General features: G+C 39.0%; 1 protein-coding gene across 1 annotated transcript in view; it reads right to left on the bottom strand.

Annotated features, from left to right (window-relative positions):
* The window catches only part of LOC126281233 (SURP and G-patch domain-containing protein 1), a 148,748-nt gene that overhangs the window by 101,091 nt on the left and 19,850 nt on the right, over positions 1–27,807 (bottom strand). Inside the window, exons 4-7 of the mRNA XM_049980004.1 lie at positions 22,388–22,527; positions 22,216–22,314; positions 3,660–4,322; positions 3,452–3,584 (exon numbers count right to left, since the gene is read on the bottom strand). Of these exons, the coding sequence (XP_049835961.1) occupies positions 3,452–3,584; positions 3,660–4,322; positions 22,216–22,314; positions 22,388–22,527 (1,035 nt within the window). The remainder of the gene's footprint in view (positions 1–3,451; positions 3,585–3,659; positions 4,323–22,215; positions 22,315–22,387; positions 22,528–27,807) is intronic.

Here is a 27,807-nt window from a genome sequence, read left to right as displayed (position 1 = left end):
AAAGAGTCAGAGAGATGGAGATCTGAAATCTACTATAGATTCTGTAACTGAACTGATGCTCAACATTTTAAGAAAGATGGGAGTGGCAGTTTCAAATGTGGCACTGGTACCTTGGGGCACCTTACATAATTCGTTCTGTCATAGATCAAGTGGCTGCGAATTCCCAACTTGCCGTCCACACACACATCACCTCCCAGATTTTGCAATCGTCCTCTTGTAAGTGGAATACCGTGCTAGCACTGGCAGTCAGTGGTTTTTTGCTCCTGACGACGATGGCAGTGACAGCTGTCAAAAGCTCCAGTGTTCTATTTGAAATGATGCAACAACTTGTACACCTAGAAGAGTTTATTCAGACACAGAAGGCTGGTGGATATTCGCTGACTTGTTTACTTTGATGGTACGTTCTCCCTTCAGTACTCAATAACTATCCACAATTAAAATTTTCTCGTTTCTTGAACAGCTAGTAACTTAATGTAATCAAGGTGGTGAACTTGACATTTTACATCACACAATTACATTGAATCCCTAATGTTATTAAACAATAATATACCATGCAATAGATGATACTTAATTTACACCCATAATCTTGTGTGTTTTGCCACTATTGTACCAGATATTTAAATTTAGTGATACTTTCTGGAAACTGAGTGAAGATGTTTTGTTAAATGCTCCACCCTTTTAACCCTCTACCAAAACAAGAATATTCAACTTCACTGTTCCATGATTTCACGCTTATTTGGTCCTGATTGTCATTTCTTGCTTTATACCTCATCAGGACAAGCCAATACCCTATACACTTTGGTGACTTTCTTTCATCAAAAGATTTTCTTTGTTTTTATGTAAGAGCAGGTACTATTTTAGCAATTTTTATGGCCACTTTTTTTTTTTTTTTTTTTTTTTAGTGGACACTACACTTATCCCAAATTCGGCTAGGATTTACAGTTTTGTCAACAATTCCGTGTTTTATAAGTTGGCCACACCTGGAAATTCATTCTTTACTGTTGTCCATTGCCACCATTTTGTGCTGTGCCATGCCATGCGATTCTGTGATAACTTCAAGTAAACAAGAAATGAATACACTTTGAAACATTGCCAATGGGCTGTGATATTGAAACAACATGTTGTTTCAAACCTGCCACTTTTCGCAATTACTGAGGAAACTTGACACTGGGAGTAAGTTTGGAGAGTATTACTTCCCATTGGACATGGTGAATAAAGAACTGAGGTGTGAATATTCATTGTTAATACATAAAACCTGCACATTCAAATATAGATCTACATTTACATTTTTTATGAAAGTGAAAACGGCACTTTTGCTTTTGTGAGAATGATAAATTCATAGCTGCATGACAAATTATCATGCACCGGAGGTAGCAACAAACATCACAACAATTCTTTTCACCTATCCCCTTTATGGTAGGATATATTTCCCTGTTGTTATATGTGAATCTGTTGACTACATCCCTCTTATCCCTCGACTTCTCCCCAACACACTTCCCAGCTGTATCCGCTACTCTGCTGTGTTTCTAATTAAGTAGCTTGCTTTTTCTGGATCTCTTGGTATTATTTTGTTACCTGCTTGAACATCAGAATAATCCTTAATGCTCCTGTATGACTTCTTATATACCCATACACGTTTCTCCTTTTCTCTTGGTAATGCTAGCTGTTCCAGGAAGCATAATCCTTTTTTCTGTCATCACTGCTCTTTAGTAATAAAACCGATCTGGTGATGTGCTTTATTACTTTTAGTGGAATATGTTTTGCTTTTAACTCTGATATAATCTGCTACAGTCGGATAACATATTGTTAGCATTATCTGCTGTAGTCAACCACTGACTGAATGTTTCAGCTAGATACTTTTCTATTTGCCCCCACATTAATTATGTGATATTCAGCAACTACTGTTTTTGTCTGCTTTTTACTCTCTAAGTGTACTTCAACACTACTGTCTTGTGGCCATTTACTCAGTAATGACATGTATTTTCTACCATGTGTCACCAGTTTTTATCAGAAATACATCCAGTATGTTATCACCCCTTGTATTTTCTGAACAAACTGCGTGTAGGCTTCTTCCTAAATCAGCCTGTTTGCTATGAGTTGATTCCTGCCCTGCGAATCAAATTTTCATTCCCGGTGTTATTTCTGCACCAATCACTATACTTTAAACCTGCTTGTCAGACAGGTTCCCAGTTCACCAACTTTTCAACTGTATTATTTTATCACACTATGTTATGTGTTTACCAAACTATGTTGTGTGTTTACCAACGTAAATTGCATATGGATATTTAGTTAATAAGGGGTGATATAACAATGTGTCTTATACACTGCTACTTGTTACTATCCCATTTGCAATAATAAAAACAAGAAGTCATTCCATGCCATTAAGTTTCACCAAAAAGCAAAGGGGAAAAAGTATTACGTAAAACTGAGATTGACATCAAAGCAAATTGTTAATCCTCAACAATTCAACAACATAAAATTTTCTACAGCCTTAGGTCATATGGGTACGATAACACACAAATCTTTATGTAAAGATTACTACACACACACACACACACACACACACACACACACACACACACACACACACACACACACACACACAGAGAGAGAGAGAGAGAGAGAGAGAGAGAGAGAGAGAGAGAGAGAGAGAGAGAGACCAGCTTTAAAAATCTGAACTGTCAAAAGACCTCTAATAATTGAAGTTTTCGTAAGTTTTTCAAATACAGCTTACAGCTCACTGAGTACAACAAAGTGCCATGAGTTACTCTGGTAGTATAAAAAATATAACCAAATTCCAATAACTGTGATTTTCTGATTTCAATAATATAACTGTAGCAGCTATGGTGTAGGGATTGCTTTCTCCATTAAAATGTAAAGAAAGTGTGAGAAACTGCCACGGTCTCAAAGATATCGAGACAAAAGTAAACAAATTCTGCTAACTGAGAAAGCTCTCAATGGATTCCTGCACACCTGCACCATAAATGAAGAATTCATACAAATCCAGTATATGATCTCACAAGATGATAAATTCATTTTCAGTCCACAGTAGATACACCACTACAGCTCAATTAATGCAACACGAAATTTCAACTATCCAGATGCCCTGTGTTCTACACCATCCGAACAGCTGCATACAGGCATAGCAACAATTTTGCTTACTTTGACTGCTATGCTATTTAAATGAGTCATTTAAAGTTATGTTCTCCAAAATATTGATCAAGTCAAAACAAAACGTCACCTTTCCCAACTCCTCTGGACTTGTGATCTGCAGTCTGCTTACCCTGATTTGTTTAGTGAATCAATAAAGCAACAGCTAGCCAACATTCCAAAAGTAACACGTATATATTAACATATCTGTTTGCCAGTTTTACAACTGAATGTCAAACATACTAGCTACTCTCATGCATTATTACAAAATCAAATTGACGACATCTAAACAGAAACTTACCATACGGACTGGTCATCAGGATTTCGTATCTTTATGATTTCTTCAATATCATCCCCACACTGCGCCACCATCCGTGCAACTTCCCTCATAGACTCTTCTGTCGACGGTACATGGGGCTCTGCAGCTGAGGAGACTAGGAAACTCTTATGAGCACCGTGTTTTGATTACACCTGTAGCAGTAGCAACTGCAGCTGTGTGGAGTAGTTACCTCCAGTCGGGGGCGGCTGAGCGGCGGCCACGAGATGCGGCATCGGGGCTGAGGTCGGCGGAGGCTGCTGCTGGAGGGAGACCAGCTGAGGTGGTGGTACAAGCAAAGTCTGAGGTGGGGGAGGGCCCTGCACTGGCAAGGACGCAGCTGCCGGAGTCTGTACTGTCGGTGGCAGTGTCTGGAGTTGGACTGGTGCTGGCGGTGGTGGAGGGTACTGCATGTACTGTGGTGCCATGGGAGGAGGATGTGACAGAACCACAGTCGGAGGAGGAACAGAAGGTGTGATGCCCAGAGGAGCAATATTAGGGGCTCCACTGACTGGGGCAGCCACTGAGGTTACTGAATGTGACTGTGGAGCCAGCACCAATGCTGGAGTGGCTTCAGGTGAAACCAGAGGTGGTGCTGGAGTTTGTACTAATTGAGGAGGGTGTTCCACAGCAGTCAGGCAGTGAGCCATTGTTAGAGGAAGTGTTGGAATCTGCATTTGCTGCAGAGGCTGTGCCTGTTGAACTGGTGGTGGAGGTGGCTGTGAAAAATCACTGACAGGTGAAGTGCCTCTGGTGGGAGAATAAGGGGATGATGATCGAACTTGATGAGACTGCCAGCTTTCCCAACCGCTGTTATTCCTGCTGCGTTCACTCCTCTCGTGTCGATCTATTGTTTCTGTTAAAAAAAAAAGTAACATTCTCAGATTTAACAGTTTGCTTTGAAACTCTCCACAAATATTTCTAACTAATAAATAAAAACTAAAAGATAGAGAGATAATTTAGGCAATATTTAGGGACCGTAGAATATATTTGCATTCTCTACAATCTCAGTTAGCAATATAGTATTGTTAATTCAGAAAGACGCATTACTTAGCATGGCAAATTGGTTACTCAGCCATAATGGTCACTACCTTGGTTACATGACTAGAAACAGTAGCTTTCCAATTCAAAGTAGAGAGTATTGTTACATCACAGTGTGAGTGCAAAAAGTGATCACATAAGTAACCATGGAAAATATCTTCACAGAAAGCAACAACTTTCCATTAAGTCACTAATTTTACTGACAATAAGGAAGAGAACGGTGTGACAGAGCCAACAGAAAAGGTGACAGTAGGTGCAAAAAAACATAAACAAGCAATGGTTAAGTACATCAGTGTGGAATAGAATTAAAATATTTGTCTCGAAGCAAAAGAGTAAAATACACACAGCAAATATTTAACTGACAATTTAGATAAATGTGTTATTAGACAACATTTATGCAACATTATGAACATTACAAGGAAATATCATCTTTGCACAAACTTCACAGTTTTCATCACAAAGGAGTAGATTTCCATGCTAGCAAAGAAACTGAGAAATTCTGCTCCATCTACAGCATTTGATTTTAAAAGTGCCAAAATGAAATGAGTTACGTGTGGACAAGAGGACATCATTGTGAAAAGACCATCCACATTGGTTTTTTTATGCAACAAAAAGAACAATGCCAGGCAATTTTTCATTGTTGTAAATGTAATGTTCTGTTTCATGTTCACCTCTCCTCTATAATAGGAAAACTTCAGAGTATCATGTAGAAATGGACAGAATAAAGTTAAAAATTTGTAGAGTGAAGGCAAGACACAACTTGGCAATAATTAAGGACTGCCAACCTTCTCCTCTTTAATCTATCCACAACATTTTTGAAGAAAATGTTTACTTTTCTACTGTATCCATGCCATTTAGTCCTTCAACTTATAGAACTGATTGAGAGTCTCACAAATAACAACATCCATAATCATAACAAATCAATCATCACATTTTCTAATCAGAAAAAATAACAGTGAATTCTTTTATTGATAGTAAATAACCTCTGTGAGATGCCTAGCATGGTGCAAGCCTTTTTGACATAATGCTACTTCAGCGATTTGCGAGTAATTTTGCTTATTTTTCCCCCCCTCCCCAAGCAACTTTTCAGTTGGCCTCACAGGGCTCTTTCCACAAGAGAAAACATTTAAGGTAGTCATCAGGAGTTTAAACCTGGACCCCCCATCATTACTGGGTAGTAACACTAAATACTAGATTACATTGTCAGTTTAATTTTTATGCTGTGATATTAGAAAACTAGAAGTGCTGTGTATCATGCCAAAGAAGTACAAGATTACTGGAAGAGACAATGGAACTGAACATGTGATAAGATTGCTCAATTTAGATTCGTCCATGACGGATGGAAGATGACAAATCAATAGGCACACCTATGGGAAAGAGCAACATCACCAGCAAAAGAAATTTCATAGATAAGCTCCTATGGCCAACAAAGGATAGTAAGCAGCCAAAATGTGCATGTCCTCTTTCTGTTCTGGTTTTCAATGGGCACTTCATTCGGTGGTACTTATGACATCACTCCACTTGTAAAAGTACCAGAGTGTAATACAGAGCAAGCTGGGTCTTCCATCTGATCTTTTCACTTACGTATGTCCTAAGTGCATGTGTAACATACGCCTGGATCTATCCAAACTTCGATCAGTTTGTACCTCATTTAGATTTATTACTCAGGCTTTCCTTTTCAATGTGCTGATTCCATTAGTGTAATTAGTTTTGCTGGAAACCACATTAATTAAAAATGATTAACAATGGAAAATTTTACAATAATACAAGGTGGAAACTGACGTCATTCACTAGAAAGAGTGGCATCCAGATGTTATAGTACTGTATTAGGTTGGTGATAAGTTCATAGCATTTTGTTCCGCATATTGGTATTCTGGCAGCCTTGGGCTTATTTATCGACTGATATTTTTTATTCGTAGTTCACTGTTGCTATTTGTTTATGTACTGTCATTTGGAGACAGCAGAGCTGTAGACACTAAAAAATGGAAACCAAAGTTGAGAAATCTGAACATTTTTGACGTATTCTTCTGTTTGAGTTCAACAGAGGTGTGACAGCAACAACGGCACCTAGAAAAATTGTGTCATATATGAGAATAATGCCACTGAGTAGAGAATGGCAGCAAATAGTTTTCTTGTTTTAAGGAGTATCTTGCATGCAATGGAGAAGGTTCAAAAATTAGGTATATGGGTACTTCGTGCACTGAGCCAAAAATCTGTGAGTGGCTATATGTGCATCTCTGCTTGCTGATCAACAACTGGCTCGTAAACAAAACCGACCATCCGTATTCTGTATTGTTATTGGTGACGAGAAATGGTGGTGTTATTCTAAAATATGGAAAAGAAAGCAGTAACTTCCCATACAAAGATCTGCACACATCCATAATATATAACTGTTTGCGCCTGATGGGACACCAACAGGGTGGTGCATATTGAAGTGCTTCCCTCAGGTGTAACCATCACAGCTGACATTAACTGTCAAAAACAGACATCTTGCAGACACAGTCTACCACCAGGAAGACTGTGTGAATTTGTGCTACTCCATGATAATGCCCATCCGCATTCTGCTACACTAACAAGAAACAATATTCCGAAGTCGGGTTGGAAAGTCATTCTGCACCCAACTTACTCAGCTGATATTGCACTCTCATATTTTCACCTTCTCTACGATCCATCACACAACCTTCAAGAAACATCCTTTCCTGATGAAAATATGCTCCAAACAAGGCTTGTTGCATTCTTTACTTCAAAACAATAGTTTTTAAAGTTGTGGAATCGAACAGTTGCACCAGCGAAGGCAGACTGTTGTAAATAGTGAAGGGGAATGTATTTTTGATGACGCCTCTGTTGTTTTTTTAAACTTATAGAAAAATACTATGAACTTATGCGCCAATCTAATAGTTTGATAATCCTGAAACTAATTAACTTATCAGATACTGTAATTAATGTTAAAGTGAGGAAGTACCTATATTTTTCAGATCAGGTTTAGTCATTGTATTTGTTAGATTTCAGACTTTAACGCTATACTTTTGTTGCTCCACTTTTTATTAAGATAGTAACACCTTTCACAAATTAAGTGGCAGTGAGTAAGGTTTCTTATAAATTTACATCAATGACTACAGATCTAAAGTGGTTCCTATACTCGAAAACATGTCATTCGCAATGCAAATGTATCAAATGGTTAGATGATCTTTTGTGTTTTCCTAAATGACTACATTTTTTGTAAAACAAGTTACTGCTACAACACAGAACACATACAAATTAAAATCTAACCTAGCCATTTTTCAAACTTCTATGTATGAGGATCATTTCAAAGTCCTACACACTGTAAGACAGAACTGAAGAAAATAATTTATTTTACAAAATACCTTTACAAGCCTTCAGTATAATGTCCATTCTTGCTTATGACACCTTCCCAACATTCTGGCATCTTCCATATTCCTGATAGGGCACCTTCATTGTTGAGCTGTCTGATTACTCTATTTACCTCCCTGAAAGCTCCATCAATTGTATCAAAACTTTTTCCATGGAGAGAAAGATCGAAGTCTGCTGGGCTCATATCACGACCATTCAGTGGGTGGGGAAGTATTTGCCATCCATATTTGTTGAGCTTTTCTGTCACTGGTAGGGCCTACAAGGTCTTGGATTGTTGTGCAAAATGAGGACACCAGTTGCAAGCATGTCAGGGCTTCTTTCACAAATTATCGGCAGCAAAACATTTTGCAGAATAGCTTGTAGTACGTGCCTGTTACAGATGTCCCCTGGGGCAATACTTGAAGCTACAACTCCATTCGTGTCATATGCAAAGATCATCAGTAGTTTCACCTTTGATTCTTGGCAGCAAAATTTTTTCAGGCACTGCAAACCTGAATTTCTCTGCTGTGAGAACAGACTTGAGTTCTGGCTCAAGATCTCATATGCAGACTTCATCAAGTGCAATAATCCTTTTCAGAAACTGTTCTTCTGTTTGATAATGATGAGGCAATACTCCTGCGATTATTCTGCGACCTGCCTTCTGCTCTTCACTCAGATCATGAGGAACCCATCTGGCAGCAAATTTTTTCATCTTTTAACTTTTTAATTTATGATTCTGTAAACTAAAGTGACAAGACATTCTGGCCTCATATACAATTTCCCCACATTTTTCACTGATCCTCTCTCAAAATGTCATTAACAATAACCTGAGAGATGTAGTCTGTTGCAGTTGATGGCTTTCCACTTCTTGGACTGTCCTCAGTGCTTATCTGACCTTCACAGAAATGAGCAGACCACTGTGATACTGTGTTATGATCCAGTACATTATTCCCACATACCTCTCTCAAGGCATTGTGGATTTCTGTTGTGTTCTTGTATGGATTAGATTTTGATGTAGGACTGCTGCTCGCTACATGTAATCCAACCTGACTGTTTCAGCTTCCATTTTACACTGAATTACTCATGATAGACACCCAAACCAGCAACCATATATACGACTGTCACACCTCAAGTCTCGTTCACAACTGACATGAATTTCAACCTGATCACATCGCCAAAACAGTTGCACATGTGCAATATGCAGGACTTTTGAAATGACCCTCTCAGTTTCTGAAATCGCAATATGTTCATTTACCAGTCTTTATTAAGTAGTGTGTTGTAAATCTTAGAGACAAAATCTATGCAGAAGTTTGAAAACTCACAGTTAGTCAATATTATGTTAAAGTTTGCAGCTGGTTATCATGGTAATCACACAACTAACATCTCCGTTTCAACAATATCCATTTCTGTGCATTATTACCAGCCATCATCAAACTTAATGCCCACAACTGTTTATTCTGATACCAACTTCAGACTTCAAGCATGAAAGTGCACTGTATTTGCCATTGTCAAACTGTTTCCTATGTGAAAATGTCTGCCTGTAAACAACCTTTTCAAGTGAAAACTAGAACAGGTCATCGTACTAGAATGAAATTTTCACCCTGCAGTGGAGTGTGCACTGATATAAAACTTCCTGGCAGATTCAAACTGTATGCTAGACCAAGACTCAAACTTGAGACCTCTGCCTTTCGCAGACAAGTGCTCTACAACTGTGCTACACTAGCATGACTCCCAGCCCATCCCCACAGCTTTGCTTCCACCAGTAGCTCATTTCCTACCTTCCAAACTTCACAGAAGTTCTCACCTGAAACTTGTGGAACTAGGATTTTTGGAAGAAAGGATACTCTGGAAACATCCCCAAGTTGTGGCTAGTCCATGTCTCTGCAATATCCTTTCTTCCAGGAGTGCTAGCCCCACAATTTTTTGTGGCGTCCAGAATAGGACAAAGTACGGGGGAAGTAAAGCTGTGAGGAAGAGTCGTGAGTCATACATGGCAACTCAGTTGGTAGAGCACTTGCCTGTGAAAAGCAATGATCACAAGTTCGAGTATTGGTCTGCCACAAAATTTGGTCATCTATGCTTATAGTGGCAATAAATGTTGGACAAGTCACACTAAAAGTTGTGTGGGACACATTATTGGAATACTTTTCATATCACCAATTTCACAGCTACACTACGAACATTCTTCGATGAGAGGCTGAGGGCAGAATAAAGGTTTGCAGGTAGGTCTTCATACAGCTGTATGCTATTACTACCTCTCCTCCATACTTCTCAGATGCAAACATGATGGTGCTGCCACCATGGCCAGATAGCCAGTTCATCTTGCCCTGTCATAATCATAGTGTCCCTATTTACAAACTGTTAAAAATAATTTTAAAAATGATACTATAATCTAAAACATGGTGAGGAGAATTAAATACGATAAAAAGAACGCCAAATTTTTCGAAATTTTTTAAAGAAAAAGAGTACTTTTTGAGATAAAGTTGGGTATGTAAGGGAGTATAGATCCTCTAAAATGACACTGCATCTATTTCTTTAAAGTTACAAATGTAGACCACAAAAATTTTTTGACTGAAAATTTTAAATATGATATAGCAAATCCAAAATATATTTTGTCCTTGCCTGCAGACTCTAGACAAAGACAGACTTACAAAGTACTTTTTGCATAGTGCAGACATCTGTGGCTGTATGAATTCCTCTTTCCCCTTTGAAATTTGGCCAAGATATAAGCTCCCCCACCTACAGCTGCCGGATCAGTCATTTAAATAGAACCTGGTGTGAATTCTTCAAAGGGATTGACACCATACATGCTGCTATCACTCTTCAGCGAGACACTGGAATCGGACTCCTCAGTTTCCCTTATCTTGCCACAGCTTTGGTCACAGGCACAGGCTCTGCTACTTCTCCCCCCCCCCCCCCCCCCCTCGTTTGTTGAGTAAATTCTCAAAAATTGCTGAACTTGCTGAAGTTTCACTGCAGCAAACAGAGGTTACATTTTTGCTTTCAAGATCATTAGTTTCAACTTCATCTCCATCACAACAAGGCATCTTCAGAAATGTTGTGAAATGACACACACCTACCACAAGTGACGTTTATGAGCTCATTCTGTTTCGTCTTACATAATTTATCTCTGAACTTTTTCAGGATCTAGTAGAAGAGGCTACTATGATCCCTTGTAGGGACAGATTGTTATCCAGTAGAATGGGATGATACTGTGACCTATAAAAGGGTCAGATTATTGTTTTCTTTAATTATGAAATTATGTTTTTTAGACTTCAGAGCATGTAGTTGTGCTCTGCAGACCATATCATCAAACTCTGATTTAGATGGTGTTCTATGATTGCTTCTTTGCCACTGGATCAACACATTATTCCAAGTGACCTTGAACGGCTTGCAGCAACACTTAAATAAAAATTGGAGCTGGTTAGCTGTGAGTAGTCGCACTTTTGCAATTGTAACTTTTCCATTCCTTATTTTTTCAGTTAATTTGGGATCGAAATAAGTAAGGCAACCATACGTGATAAAGGTAAAGTCATACTTCTACAGTATCACAGGAATGACTAAAGTAGATTGAAAAGATGGATGACGTCATGGCACCGTAAACTGCATTGGAATAAAATGTGCTATGTAGCTGAAGCTTTGAAACCTAACAGTCTATATTTTCTGGTACAACGCACAGTCTATACTACCTGGTGCATTATTGCCAAAAGCAGCAAGAAATACATATTTCAGTGTATAGGACCACACGATAAAAAAAACTTTTGGCCATCACTTTTGGAAACCATCTGTTTCACATTTTGGGACAGAGTGTAAGGTATTTAAGGATTATATTGACTGCTTGATAATTATCTCCATGTAATAAATATGAAGATAATGAATAACTCAGCAGACAGAGCACCATTTTCTGCATTTGGGTATTTGATAGAAACGAAGTCATTAACTTCAAGAATATGGCAACAATTCTAGAACTATGTACACATTTATGTTCAATCCAAAAACATTGTTTGTCAAAATTGTTTACTTATTCAAAAATGAAATTTGTAATGGAAAAACAAATGATGACTTAACTGTTCCTAAACAATGGCAGCATAAATAACAGTAGGAATAGTTGTGACAGTCATGGTTTTCTTAAAATACACTGGGTGTATCATTTTTTGGAAAATTTTGGCTACATCAGTTTCAGGGCACCTTATCCTAAATACTTGAATCACACACATCAAAGTTCCAATTTTAACTAGTTGACATGACAATGGTTCAAGTAAACAAAAGATCTTCAAACAAAAAACTTCAAACAAAAGATATTTAATTTGCTGGAGCACAAAATGAACAGCAGTCATGATATCTTCAATTCCTGGAGCTAAGAAACCTACTAAATAGAACGTAGTTACAGATAAATATTTACAGAAAACAAAATGAAGTGAGCTCATAATTAAAAGTCACAGGCACACAAGGCTTACATGAACAAAGAAGGAAGCAACCAAAACACTACTACAGAATCATACCTACTTTCCTTGAAGTGATATTAACAAATAGCTAAGTTTAAAGCAGTTCAGTACACAAACTGTTGCATAATTAAGAATGATATTCAAGGGGGAGAATACTTATGTGGCTGTCAACTGCCTACCTCATGGTACCATGTAGAAAACCAACTCTTGCCACACAAACACTGAAATGACATACTGAGAAATCTCTGATTTATGAACAGGAAATCATTCCCACATAAAACTGGTGAAGTATGAATCCATAAAACACATTACACCCCTTCTAGCAGACCATCATCATAGCTTATTGAATAGTGTTTGAAGTCATTCAAAAATGTGACTTATGAGAATGGATATCCCCTTTGTAACAATCAATATGGCTCCCATAAATGGCAGTCTTGAGAAGCTCAGTTTGCTCTGCCTCTCCATGAGATTCAGAAGGCAGTTGATAATGACTCCCAGGTTAATGCCATGTTCACTAACTTCTGGAGAGATCAGATAAATCTTCACAGTGTCCCCAGAGAAAGAATGAAAAGCTGCTCATGGAATGTTAAGCTGGTTTTGTAATGGAATTTGAGAAGAAGAGAAGTAAAAAGACTACAGGTGCATTGGTGGAATAGAAAGCTGTGTAGTGTCAAAATGGGAATAAGGATAGGGATAGGTGGGTGAAGGACAGTGACTAATGAAGGTTGAGGCCACGAGGGTTACATGAATGTAGGATATATTGATGGGTGAGTTCCCACCTTTGCAGTTTAGAAAGGCTGGTGTTGTTAGGAAGGACCCAGATGACCCAGGCTGCGAAGAAAGAAGAACAAAATGGACAAGTTGTCAATAAACTACTTTAAAAATGTAGATGTTGGTTCTAAACTTCGACAGCCTCATTCGTCTAAGGAGAGGGATATGTAGTGCAGCATATCATTTGGTGAAACGACATGTCACATGGCATCTCTCAAACCAACAAATGATCACCACCAAAAAATTTTACTTTGTAATGAATTTAGAAGGGTGTGTGTGTGTGTGTGTGTGTGTGTGTGTGTGTGTGTGTGTGTGTGTGTGTGTGTGTCCCTGTTTGTATATGTGATCTGCTGTGGAATGGATGTACATATCTGCAAGCGGAAACAACAAGAGTTGTACTGATAAGTTTTGGGGCACCTGCTGGTCAGTGGTTCATTCTTTGTCGTCAGGTTCTGCCTTACAATGTTTCAGTTCATCTTTGTGTGAAGTGTTTCCACTGTGTCACAAGCGAAGTTCAGTATACTCTGATTACCGAAGATGTATTTTACATCACTCTGTAGAAAGTTGCAACACTATTTGAATTTACAGTTTACAGCACAGAAGACGGTGCAGAGGGTAAGAAATTCCTATTTATGCTGAGTTGCACGGTTATTTTGGATCTGCATTGGAAATACACCAGGTTCAAAACTATGAATTACAATGGTGACTGATAAGTTAGTCACAAATTAACCCACACAAGGAGTGGAAACATTTCAAGGCAACTAGGCATTTACAGCCTTAGGAATTAATTGTTATACAAGGTGAGGTAGAATGGACTCCCTGATTTGACAGATCAAATGTAAAAAAACCAACAAAGATAATTAAAAAAGGTTTTTATTTTTGAAAACTACATTCAATGCCATTTTATTTTCATTAGGTTTTGAAATTTATACCAGCCAGGTGACGACCTTAGTGAACGACACACATATTGAGTCACTCAAAAAAGTTTCCGAAAACTCTTCTCAGCATATCTTCTGTTGTTCCAGTGATGACATCTGTAATTGCCCTCTTCAGAGCTTCCAAGATCCTTGGTTGAACTTTGTAAACCTCTGCATTGAGGTATCCCCTAAAGCCCCCCCCCCCCCCCCCCCCAAAAAAAAAAAACCACGCTGTGTCTCAAATCCAGGGAGCGAAGGAACCATGGAACATCCCCTCATAAGGAGATCAGGCTGCAAGGAAACTGTTCTTGCAAAATTTGGCATGAACGATCGGCAGTATGAGCTGTGGCACCATCATGTTGAAACCAAAAGTTTTCTATGTCATATTCCTCACCACACTCTTCCATTTTGGGGAGTAAAAATTTCTCCATCTCATAATAGCGCGCAGATTTCACAGTAACAGTTGCACCTAAAGATTCAAAAAGTAAGGTCCAATAATGCCTATGGAGGATACAGTGCGCCAACCAATCATTTTGAGTCTGTGTAGAGGTCTTTGGTGAAGTTCACATGGGTTTCAGTTGGCCAGTGACGAAAATTTTCCTTTAACTGATCTGAAACGGTGAAAATGTGCTTCATTGCTAGACCACAGAATAGTGTAGAGTTCCACAGACGCTAAGATTGCACTGCAAGCATCTGTATGTTTCACCTAGTCTTCTGGACTAAGAACTTTAACAACCATCAACTTGTAGGGATGTAAGTGAAGGTCAGAGTGCAAAATTTGCCTTACCACTCTGGATGATATTCCAAGAGCAACAGCATGTCTCCACATAGAGTGTAATGCAGGCTATTCAATGAACGCTCCAACTGCCATGTTTTCAGGTGTCCTCACAGTTTTCGGCCAGCCAACTGGTTTTCTAGGAAGTGCACATCCTGTCACCTTAACACTAGTAATCAATCCATTTCGTAACGGTTTTAGCATCAGAAACCCTGTCATGATAATTCAAACCAAACCAACTGTGAAGAGCCCTCTGCGCCGCCATTGTTATTAACAAATGTTTATACGACAAAGCCCCGATGCTCACTAACCACAGCAATCGAATATTGAAAATCGCACCATTTCCTCCACCTAACGCTGCTACTTTCACTCAGCTACCGCACCGCATGCTCTTCAGTGATTGATTGAAACTAGGGAGTCCATTCTGCCCACCTTGTATTTAAATTAAAGTAACTTTGTCATTTTGATGTTTCTGTGAAATGTGTGGTGGTTTACAAACATCACCGAAGTATAATTCTTTCTCATATGCCATATGCTCATTGTCTCATTTCACTTGACCATGCAGCACCTTACAAAACTCGGAAAGCTGCTTGGTTGGAGGACAAAAAGCAAAATACTAATGGAATCTGAGTGCCCTCTTTTGCCCCTTTTAAAGTAAATGAAGCAAAACTATACCCACTTCCAATTTAAGTCTTTGTTGCTATAAATTTTTACTTTCTGTAGAAAATAGTATTTTAGTCACATTTTTTCACTATGTAGTCTTTTTCAAACAAGTCAAACAATTCAGTCAAAAATTTGAATCTTTCACATCACATACACACATTGCAGCTTGTGTACAGAGCTGCAAAAACAGAGACATCTCACACACATGTTGAAACCCTTGTACAAATCTCTGAATTCATCTGTGTGTTCAGTATTTCTCTGTTGTGTATGGTCCATCAAGTCACTCAGGCTATCAGTTGGCTGATCAACCAAGAGACATATGTTTACTTTGCAGTAATAGTTGCTTTCATTCTGCACTCTAAGAGTCAATTACAATTCAAGTGGCATATTTATCTACATTGTAAGTCACAGAATTCACAACATCCTAAATATTTCCTAATCAGTTTCAAACATCAAAATAAGTTGTTTGGCAAATGATAATACACAAAGGATGATTATTTTGCTATGCAGTTAATACTTGAAACTTTTTCATACCTACTGACTCTTCCATGTCTGACAATTGTGATTCCCTACATAACTGACAACTATTTCTTTTTATGTTCAACTGTAGTGGCCATGACTGTCTCCTTTGATTAAGTTACAGTTTGCAAAATTGAAGTCAGACTGCTCCCTGTAACACATTCTCACACCAGGAAGTGTGATCCTATGCATCACTAGATGCAATGTGGGGAAAAACAGCCTACCATTCCTTGGTCGCTTCATTTGAAGAAATTAAAGTATTCTCCTCTTTCAGTGTATCATGAAGTAGCAATGATCAATCTTTACTAGACATACTGCTGACTGATAACCATATTATGATTGTTGAAGATGCACAATTGACTGAATTCATTAAAGCCTGCCATCATGATGTCCAAATCTTTACAGAGTTGCCTGCCTATCCAAAGCTGCAGAGTTGCATTCCTCACTCCACAGTGTGTGTCTGTCTTCTAAACTGACTAGACAACTTGAGGATTGACTGTATCAATGACTTGGTGAATCACACTAGTAATGTAGCTGATCATGCTAGCACCGGTCAGGTCACGGTGTTGGGCCGGTAACGCACTAAGCAGCCAAGCTGCGGCAGCCGCAATTTTGAGCAGCCAGCCGACGGCTAGTCGTGACGAATGGGCTGAGCGAGATGGGACGTGGAAGACACAATAATTGTCCACCTTTTGTCTCAGAAGAAACGCAGAACCAAACAGAGATACTGGATTCAAAAACAAATATGATAGTTCATTTTAATAATATTTGAAAATAATTGGCCAGCAGTTGAAATGATAAGTCACAATTTATTTATTTCTTTTTAGAGAAAAAAAAATTGCCCTTTCCAAATTCTGCAGCAACCATCAACACCAAAGATTTATGTTGCTGACTAACAATGGTCGCTTGTATTAGAAAATGTACAATTAAAAAACTTCAAAGCAGTAAAACTGCCAAATTTGCATGGAAAATTTTTGAATTATTATCGGTTTCTCCGCTGGCCCTTCGATTCTAAAGTTACGAATTTGAAGGAACTGAAAACGGACGAAATCAGAAAACAGAAGTGATAGTTTGAAAATAATACAACATGTATGATGATTTGACATTATTATTTTAATTTTATATGCAAAATTATAACAACATTTGGAAAGAATATTAATATTAAAGTAGTAGTTGTACTGAAGACTGGAACAGATCAAGTATTTCAGAATCCTGAGTTGACACAGTTGAGTTAGTGGGCGATGACAGCTCATTATATTTGGCGGCAGTGTCCTGTTGTATGTAATAGGCGTAGAATAACCACGGCGACTTTCCTTCTGCCCTCTGCTGAAGTCTGCTCGACCATCATTTGGCTGTAGTATGCATCCATGCTGAAACGGCTGTCTACTCGAGGCTTCTGGTTCGTACCTACAGCTATATGCTCCAGCCACTGTTGTTTCTGACGCATGATCAGAATAGCCTTGGGTGATAAGTCCGCAGTTGTACTCTTTTTATGACGTCAATAATCTCCATTTTGGTAGTAAGCTTGCAATGTACCAGAATGTTTTTCATGTCTTCTAGTAATGAAAGCAGAAATAGTCTATCTGAATCATATTCTTGATGCCTTTCACACTCCTCCTTCAGCGCGATACTCTGTTGTAGTACATCAATCAATCTGTCGTCATTACTTTTCTGCTTCTTTCTGGGAAGAAGTGAAGGACTTCGTATGCCACAGTTCCCATAGTTACTTTCAGCAACGTCAGTTTCATCCAGGCTACCTTGACTTATCTTGTCTACAAAAGTTTCCTTAAGAAACTGTATTTGCTCGAAATACACATTAGGGCTTTTACGCAGCTGATCCACTTTTGGAACCTGCTCTGCGTTTTAATTCTCCGCTGAAACTTGTCCTAATAGTCTTCCACTTCTGCTGTAGAGAGTTGCCTGCAAAAAAAGTCTATGTTAGTGGCGCTGATGGGATGAAATTATGGATGTTAATATGACTAATCTATTATAATAATTTAATAAAATTCTGGGCAGAAGTATGTGGGTTTCATTTTTTCATATGAACATATATTTCATTTCAGATATCTGGCTACAGCAGCACTGAGTCACAATTTTCGGATCGGATGTGCTACTGTCCGAGAAGTCATATATGAAACTTGCTTGGCGATTTGGGATAAAATGAGACAGACAGTGTTTCCAGAATGAAATGAGGCAAGATGGATTGAAATAGCAAACGGATTTAATAGACATGCAAACTTTCCCAATTGAATCGGTGCTATCGACGTGCAACATATCAGAGTAATAAAACCCTGTCATTCAGGTTCACTTTACTATAATTACAAAAATTATTTTTCAACAGTTTTACTTGCTTTATGTGCTGCAGATTAGAAATTCACTTACATTGATGTTTGAGAATATGGAAAATGTAGTGACTCATCTATTTTTAAGAAATCAGTTCTGTATGAAAAACTCCTAAGTAAAAATTTACATATACCAGAGAAAAGCTCAATATCAAACAATGGAATACCGATGCCATATGTCATTGTCGGAGATGAGGCGTTTGGTATGTCTGAAAATTTAATGCGTCCTTACAGAGGAAGGAGAGTAAAAGACAAAAAAAGTATCTTTAACTACAGACTGTCTCGGGCTAGGCGATTTGTAGAATGCACGTTTAGCCTTCTGGCAAATAAATGGAGACATTTTTCATCACCCTATGGATGTTCGGGAAGAATTTGCAATTGCCATATTAAAAGCATGCTGTGTTTTACATATTTATGTGTGAGAAAGAGATGGCTATAAATTTGAAGACGCACTGTACATCCCTCCAGAACTGGAAATTTCCCCAGGTCCTACAAAAGCAGGGTGTTATTCATCAGCATCAGCATACAGAGATTTATTTGTGGATTATTTTACACATGGAAATCTGTTGGAATGGCAAAACAGAATTGCATTGGGGTAAAAATTATACGTGTTAATTGAATTGTGGAGGTGACTATTACTGCTTTCACGTAAATTATTGTTAAGTGTACAATGATACCCTCTTCTTGATTACTGTATGTATAACCATTTTTATTAAGCGGGAAAGCGCCGGTAGATAGGCACAATAAATAAAACACACAAACACACACACACAGAATTTCGAGCTTTCGCAACCGGCGGCTGCTTCGTCAGGAAAGAGGGAAGGAAAAGGAAAGATGAAAGGATATGGGTTTTAAGGGAGAGGGTAAGGAGTCATTCCAATCCCGGGATTGGAATGACTCCTTACCCTCTCCCTTAAAACCCACATCCTTTCATCTTTCCTTTTCCTTCCCTCTTTCCTGACGAAGCAGCCGCTGGTTGCAAAAGCTCTAAATTCTGTGTGTTTTATTTATTGTGCCTATCTACCGGCACTTTCCCACTTGGTAAGTCTTGGAATCTTTGTTTTAATATATTTTTCCCATGTGGAAGCTTCTTTCTATTTAATTAACCATTTTTATTATGTAATAAATAATAAATGACTTACCGAATTCATTCTTTTCATTTTTCGTCACATTCTCCTCACACATTATATTTGTGATTTCCTTCCATCTCCTCCTCTTCACGTCACGGTCACTGTACTCCTCACAAGGTAAGTCCCAGATTGCTCTTTGTCTTTCAATTTCTTGAATAAATTTCTCGGTGTAGAAAGCCATTGCAACTTTTGGCTCGAGGTGCAGAAAAGGTGTGGCTGCTCGGACAAGTGCGCGGGGACCGAGGCAGCCACACACACTCTTTGTGGGACCCACAGCTCGCCACTGGCTGTGCACAGCTGCCATGCTGCCGTGCAGTCGCCCGTGTTCTGTCGGCTGGCGCGGCCACAAAATCCTGGCTGCCTAGTGCGCGGCCTGCAATCAACTGTCATTGTTTTATCGGCTGCCACAGCCTGGCTGCCTCGTGCGTTACCGGCCTTAAATGTAGCCAGTCAGCTGCACACTATCCAGATCACCCTGCTGATTTTCACCTGGAAGCTTCCTTTAGGTGACAGCATTTTCAGGTAGGCAAATACTATGCACCAGACACAGACAGTAACAGTGTGGGTAAGAGTAGAAGTCGTTTAGCACAGAAACTGAAAGGAGGAGGGAGAGGGGGCGGGGGGTTAACCTCATGTAAGAAATGAGTTGGGGGTGAACCAGGTACATTGCCTAAGGAGGTAGTCAATTACATACTAGCACTGGTTTACTAAAGGCAATGGAACATCCATGTGGTCAGCAGTCCTTTCCATCGATAACATGTAAATGGAAAAATCTAAAATCATTCTGCAATGACCATTGAAAATCTACATACACTAAACATATCCTCAAAACAAATAAAATAAACCATACATAAAATCAATACAGTAAAAACTATGGAAAGCAGTAATATGATGTGTCAAACGAAAGGTACCCTTATACATTATGACATGAATTTCTTGAGATGATCAAAGTTTGGTTGTGGCAGCAGAAAACTACAGTGTACAATATTGAAAGTATAATTATACAAATTACAATACACTCAAGTATCATGTATTCACACATGAGCCTCATTATTCTACTTACCCATAATAAAATACATCCTTTCATAAAACAGCAAGAACTGACATCATTCAAAAGTAGTGCATACTGCCATGCTTCTAGATACCTACAGCACACACTGATCAGTCAGAACATTATGACCATCTGTCTAATATGCAGTATGTCCACATTTGGCATGGATAACAACAGCGACACATTGTGGCCTGGAAGCAATGAGGTCTTGGTAGGTCACTGGAGGGAACTGAACTGGCACCACAGCTCTGAAGCAAATGCCATGAAGTGGTTCCTCCATCTTCGGAATCAAATCAAAGTGACAAGGACTTAAGTCCAGGGAGTATGGTGGACTGTACAGCACTTCACAGTCCCACTGAGTGAACAGAGCAGCCACAGCTTGCGCTGTATACACCCACGCATTGTCATGCAAAATGATGGGTGGGTTGCACAGGAAGCATCACTGCTTCTTGTGCAAAGCTGGTCACACAGGTGATGCCCCAAAAACAAACAGTAATACTGTGCATCGACAGTCTGCCGTGGAGGAATGTAATGCATTAGGATAACGCCATCACAGTCGTACACGAGAATCACCATAACTTTCACCATACTGGGGCTCTGACACACTGACTTTCGCGGCGACCCATAATGAAGCCATTCGCTGGATTGGCATTTCAGTTTTGGCTTCATGGCATTCGCTTCAGAACTGTTCCAGAGACTCGACAGGCAGTAGACAGCTCCATTCGGACCATCAACAGAAAAGGCACTGCTAATGGTATACAGTGACTTTCACATCACTGGCAACATGTTCTACACAATGCTGGTGACTACTTTGAAGGACAGTAACAGGTGCAAACATGTAACCCTTTTGTATCGGTTGAGAATAAATAGTTACCACTATTTAAGTTCCAACCCTCATAGCTACCCCATAAACTAGATGCACACCTAGAGATTCACTTCTTAGTAGAAGTTTCAAACTTATTCAAAATCCAGTAATTAAGTGAAGTCCTCCACACTCATGTGTGCAATGCACAGCACCTAACATTGGTTGCTAAAGATCTTATATAACTTCTAGTTACAGAGGAGTTGTAGTGCTGACTAGTACAAGGCTGCAAAAGCTTGGACTTGCCTTACATACTACAGAATGAGGGCCTGGGAGTAAATGCAATGCTGATTAAAGTGAACTTTTATTTCAAATCTAACAAAATAAACCATAACATCTCACCCTCTACTGAATCTGATTTATTTAATACAGGTTGAATCTTACACAAAAGATTACAGCAACCTGCCACTTTTTACATAGTTATCTATTAATATTAAACAGTGCCATTACCGGTTTCAAATCAATAGGTTCATCTTCAGGTGGCTAGTTCACATTTTACACTAGATTTCGTTTTTGATTTCCTCACCTGACAAAACTTCCTTGGGGTGGTGATGCCCTACAACCAAAACAAGATGTGAGACAACGTCTTTTTAACTGTAATTGTGCCTCATGATGATTTAAGTGATGTAAACAAATTATTATTATTAATAATTTGTGTACATTATTAATAATAAACATTTGTTTACATTACTTAAAAATTTTTCTTTTTTTTCCTTTCTTGCATATCTTCACTCTGAGATGTTCTAGCCTGTAGTTGTGACATTCCAAAATTTTAGACCATCTACATAATTCAGCAAACTTTGTGTGTCAGCTGCACAGCACAGCCCCAAATTCTTTGTGAATACACTTGGCACAGAAGACCATAAGTATGTACGTTCTCACCTCTATCCCTTTTGTCAGATGCATGAGTATCAGTGGCTTGAGGAGTATTCTTTATGTCAATAATACTGCTGGCGGCATCCTCTCTTCTCTGTTTACCTTCTGAAAGAAAAACAGTCATTTCAAAAACCAAAAGAAATATGCTTCAAAACATTTCTTAGTGCTATTATTTTACCTTTAACACCAGACATCTTCTTGAACTGATCCAAGAAGCTTCCATCATTTGAGAAAATGTTCAAAGCACCAGAGGTTTTCTGCTGAGAAGAGTTACGATCTGTATGTGATTGTTCTTTCTTCCATCTGCTATCAAGGTTGCTGTAAATAGACCTTGCAATAATTTATCTTTATTTACAAAAGAAATACATCTACAGAGTGTATAAAACTGTCTCACTAATGAATGTTTATGATATTCACATTTGTCATGCGCAATGTGTTAAATAAATAAAATAGATGCTGCTACACAATAATGGAAGATAAATTCCACTGGATCATTATTATGGGCAAAATACGTAGGCAATTTTAGAATTTGAGAAATGAATTTTCATTTTTATCCACTGTGGGCCTGATGGGCCTAACACAGCTTCACCAGTGCTCCCATTTATTGGCATTTTTCAGGGTTCCTGTAGGGCCTGCACAGTTAGTAAAGCAATCAAAGCACACAGGCCTTTGTTGTACTTTACCCATACAGGCAGCCCTTGCTTCATGCCAAGTGGCTAGAAGAAAGGGAAGAAAGCATTTGGAAGTGAGGAGAAGACTGGATCGGAGTGACAACACAGAGGTGGAGGAAGACTGAAGAATGTGAAAATGATTGTGTTCCAAGCAGACACTACCATTGGCAGAGAAGTAGTGGTGTGTTGTTGTTGGTGGTGGTGGTGGTTGTAGTGAAAATGCTGTATAATATGCATGAGGAAAACATGATAAATTTTTATTTCATCCATCTCAGTTGCACAAATATACAATCAATTGCTGCAATGGTTACTGGCTTTGGATTGACTTGCCCACAAATAGGATCCCTGATATGTGATGGCCTGTGTGTCTGCTTTTTCACCCAAATGACACAACCGAACTTCAGTCTGTCGAATCAATGACCACATTTGCTGCTCACAGTTTCACTTTCTTGTATGCAGCAGTTCAGACCTTCTGGCACCATGTTGTGCAGCTATTTACAATTACTAACAAAGTGTGTGGTTTGAGAATGGGCGAGTCAGCCCGAAACTGATAACCACTGCAGCAATAAATTGTATAGTCATGCAACTGAGAGAGACAAAATAAAAATTTACCAAAGTTTCGTCAATATTATATAGTTGTAAACCTACCATTCTGAGCAGCATGACTTGAATTAGCAAGCAAATAACTGTTTGACAGAATTACAGTGGCTGTAACTAGTACACAATAAAACTGTGTACATTAATTGTAGTTCACCTTTAAAAATTACCAACAGGATACTATTTAGAATCTCACAATATTAGAACATTGTTTATTTAAACTTTTCTGTGAAGCTGGAATTTTTCCCTGTTCTCAATAATGTAAATTTAAATTATTCCCTTTCATGAGTGAAATTATTTTAATACTTACCCATCCAAAATATTTTAAAAGTTGACATACTTCAGTATACAAGATTTTTAAGGGTTATACTGAAATACGCCATCTTTCAGTAAGATGGTGTTTTAAACAGGGAAGTTTCTAAGTACGATACGCTGGCATTGCTGAGTAATTAGTACATCAGTCAAAGAGGTACCATAATTCTCGTTCAAATGGAAAAAGTAAGTTTAGTGTTTGGTTGGAATACTGCAGTCAAAAGCAAACAAGACGTCATAAAGCAAAAATGAAATAGAACCACTGATGCAATTAAGAATTCCATGCTTCCATGTTAATTTGGAAATACATGTGAATTGCACAATGCGACATCTGTGATCTCACAGAACAGTTACAGTATCCACCAAATTATGAGAACGTTACAGAGACTAGTGTTATTAGAACTAATGTCTTACATTCTTCAAACAGTAACCTTAGACGTGCACATCATCTTTTTTATACGTATTAAAAGAATACAACCTGACTGGAGAATGCAGTCCCGCTTCACAACCTTTATCATCTAAATCCTACACAAAATAGCAGCTTTTCAGAATTACATACACAATGTCCAGTCCAAGTTCAATATCTTGAAAACTAGACCAACAGACAGGTGCAACAAAAGGTACATTTATTGTGAAGGCTTTAAAAATTTCATACAGAAAGCTGTTAACAGATGGTACTGAAGTCGGAATACACACTGCCTTTAAAATAGTGTGGTGCATCTCAGAGCAATCAGTTCCACAGTTTAAACTTGAAAGGAGGTTAGCGTACCGAAGGAAATGTATTCCACTGAAAATGTTTTTCTTGTACTGGAATGCCACACGTTAAAACACTGTCCTACAACAACAAGGTGTAGTTTTCAAACATTATTTAATTTCCAAAAGGATCTGCAAGCTCTTCGCCAAATTCCAATGGACTGGCAGCTTTGCTATTGACCTAGCGGAGAACTTTAGTTACTCCTGAGAATGTTGCCACGGTTTCTGGAATTATTTAACAAAACCCAAAGGAATCCATCTGATGAATTGTAGCACAGACTGGTTTGAAGCATTCCAGCATGAAGAAAATACTAAGACAGAGCCTACATGGTTCTATTCAAATTACAAAGCCACCATGCCATACCTGTATGAACTGTGCAACAAAGGGCTGAATTTGTACACCATTGTCTCAAAGCAATTGATAATGAAGGACTTGATGCTGGCTGCATCTGGTTCACAGACAAAGCACACTTCCACCTGCAGTGAACAACAAAACTGGCTATTTTGGGGTTCTCGACACCACAATTTGTGTGAAGCAAAACCGATGTGTTCTCCCAAAGCTACAGTTTGGACTGTGGTATAGAGCAAAGGCATTACTGGCACTTTTCCATGCAAGAAACTATCAATAATGAGCACAACGTTGCAATTTTTGACCAGTTTGAATTGCAGTTGAATCAGCCATTACATGATACAAGCTCCTCCCCCCGTCTGCACCAAGGCATGCTCATTGATGCCACATTCATATCCCACTCACTTGCTGGATCTCCCTCTCAGCCTTCAGCCTCCTTTCCCTCCACTTCTCCAAGCTTCCAAAATTATAATACCACCTTGACAGTTGTGAGAAATTGATTGGTTCAGTGTCACACAACAAATCTGAAATTTCCCAGTCAGTCTGAATATGTATTTCATCTCTACCAATGAAATGTACATGTGAAATGACTCAAGTAACTTAAGTTGCTCAACTGGTTTGGAGCCCACATTAAACTACAGGTCCCTCTAAAACTGGGTGGGTGTTAGTTCAAAAGGTCAGAAAAAGGCATGTGCATATCAACTACAACAGGATCATGCAGAGTACAGCTTTGTGGTGTTCAAATTAAACTTTTGGTTGAGGGCAGGTTAAGTTTAGGCAGTTAGAAAAACTGACAAAATACTGTGAATTGTATCAAAGGATAATACATTAGGCTAATTAACGAGGCACAGAGCTCAACAACAAAATGGTAATAATTATTACAACAATTTTATGGGGAGAAGTACAAGAGCACTGTGGCTCTTACTGGGAAATATTATCAAGTGCCTTTGGCTGTGGAGTTGTCAAATTAAACTGCATTTTTCTTTGATGGTAGAAGTTACTGGTGTGTCCAACGATTTAGCCCTCATATGCAAGAAGCATTCTCTTTGTGCAACTTGTACCAAGCTATGGGAGCAATTCTATAAGAAAGAGCCACAGTGAATATAGAGTCCACTGAAGGAACAGCCACAACATTACTCAGTATTACACTCCCCTTTCCATACACATGCACACAGTGAAAGATTCTTCCAGGTCATCCACCTTCAGTTCTGTTGAAATTTATACAGAATGTACCCAATGGACCAGTATGAACTTAACCAAGTTTCAGTTCCATCTGAAACTTGATATTGGTTACTAGATTCATTTTCACATAGGCTACTTTCTTCAGAACTAGAAACATGCAAAAATATCAATTTTGACAAGTCACTGTCCCTAACGTAATGTTTAGATTAGTGCTTCATGGTGAAAGTATATCTTCATCCCAGCATTATGTAGTACACGTTCTGAAGAACAGTCTCTCAGCTTTTAGGCCTCTGTAAACCTAACACACAGTTAAAAGGCATAGAAATTAGTTAACATTTTCAAACCAGCAGTGATTCAGTTCTTTCAATTTCATATAACTCCCTTAAAACCTACATCCTTTCATCTTTCCCTCTTTCCTGATGAAGTGACCATGGGTTGCAAAAGCTCGAAATTTGTGTGTGTGTGTTTGTTATTGTTTCTATCAACGTACCAACGCTTTCGTTTGGTAAGTTACAGAATCTTTGTTTAGCCAACACTTTTTCGCCTTTTTTCACACCAGATCTCCAGTTTCTTTCTAGTTCACCTTTATCTTTCCCGATATATTTTTTTATTTTCATTTCAGCCTCAGGTTACACTTTCCACCTTCTAATACCATGTCACCCTCACAACACCCCCCCCCCCCCCCCCCAACGATCCCATTAAGTTTTATTTACATTCCCTCTGCAAACATGCCTTCGCCCTAGCCAGATTATGCTCCCATATTTTATTTTCTCAGGCTTGTCTGACATTTGGCATTACCCCCAAAGGCCTCACACTTAAAGTTCCCATCTCTGGCTGCAACCCTTCTTTCCATCAGTCCCCATTCCAGTTCCAAACAGCACAATCCATAGCCCTCACCCGCCTAATCCTTCATCTATACATCGACTCGGCCAATGAACACACCCGTCAACTCCTATCCTTAATAAAAGACCTCAATCTTTCCTCTCCCACATCCACACCGGCTCTTCAGAGCATCCTCCTACAGGCCAACCGCAAATTAGAACAACATGCCACACTCCACCTCAAAAAACTATCAAATCTCCTGGTTTCCCACCTCCAGAAAGGCAACTCAATCAGCCTTCACAACCTTTTCAGCAAACCTCAACCTCCTCTCATTGCACACAAACCCAGTCTCTCCCATCTACTCAATCTCCCACTTACAGCTCCACTCACTCCAAAACCTCAAAATTCCAGTCAACACAATCAGGAACCACATCACCCCAATTCAGTAGTTAACCTTTCCTCCAAACCTCTCTCCCAATCCGAAACCTCTGTCCTATCCAAAAGCCTCACCTTCAGCCCCACTCCCAGGTTCAACCAAACAGCCCTCGTCAAAAATTTACTGTCCTGCTGGAAATATCACTTTGCCATGAAGGAAAATGACCCTAATCCTACTCCTAATGATCCAACTCCCGAAGACACTATCCAGATTGAACCCTGCCTGGAACAGTTCCGTCCTCCGTCACAGCGGGACCCAACTCCTCTTCCTCAAAATCACCCTCTCCCAACATTCCAGGAATTTCTGACTTCCAGCCTTGCCTCTAAATCCTTCTTAAGAAACCTTAATCCTAACACCACCACTGCTGAAGCCTAAGCTATCCGTGATCTGAAGGCTGACCAATCCATCGTCATTCTTCCGGTGGACAAGGGTTCCATGACCGTGGTACTTGATCGTCGGGAGTATGTGGCTGAGGG

The sequence above is a fragment of the Schistocerca gregaria genome, chromosome 7 (assembly GCF_023897955.1).
Source record: "Schistocerca gregaria isolate iqSchGreg1 chromosome 7, iqSchGreg1.2, whole genome shotgun sequence".
Taxonomy (NCBI): domain Eukaryota; kingdom Metazoa; phylum Arthropoda; class Insecta; order Orthoptera; family Acrididae; genus Schistocerca; species Schistocerca gregaria.
This window is presented reverse-complemented; position numbering and strand designations above follow the sequence as displayed.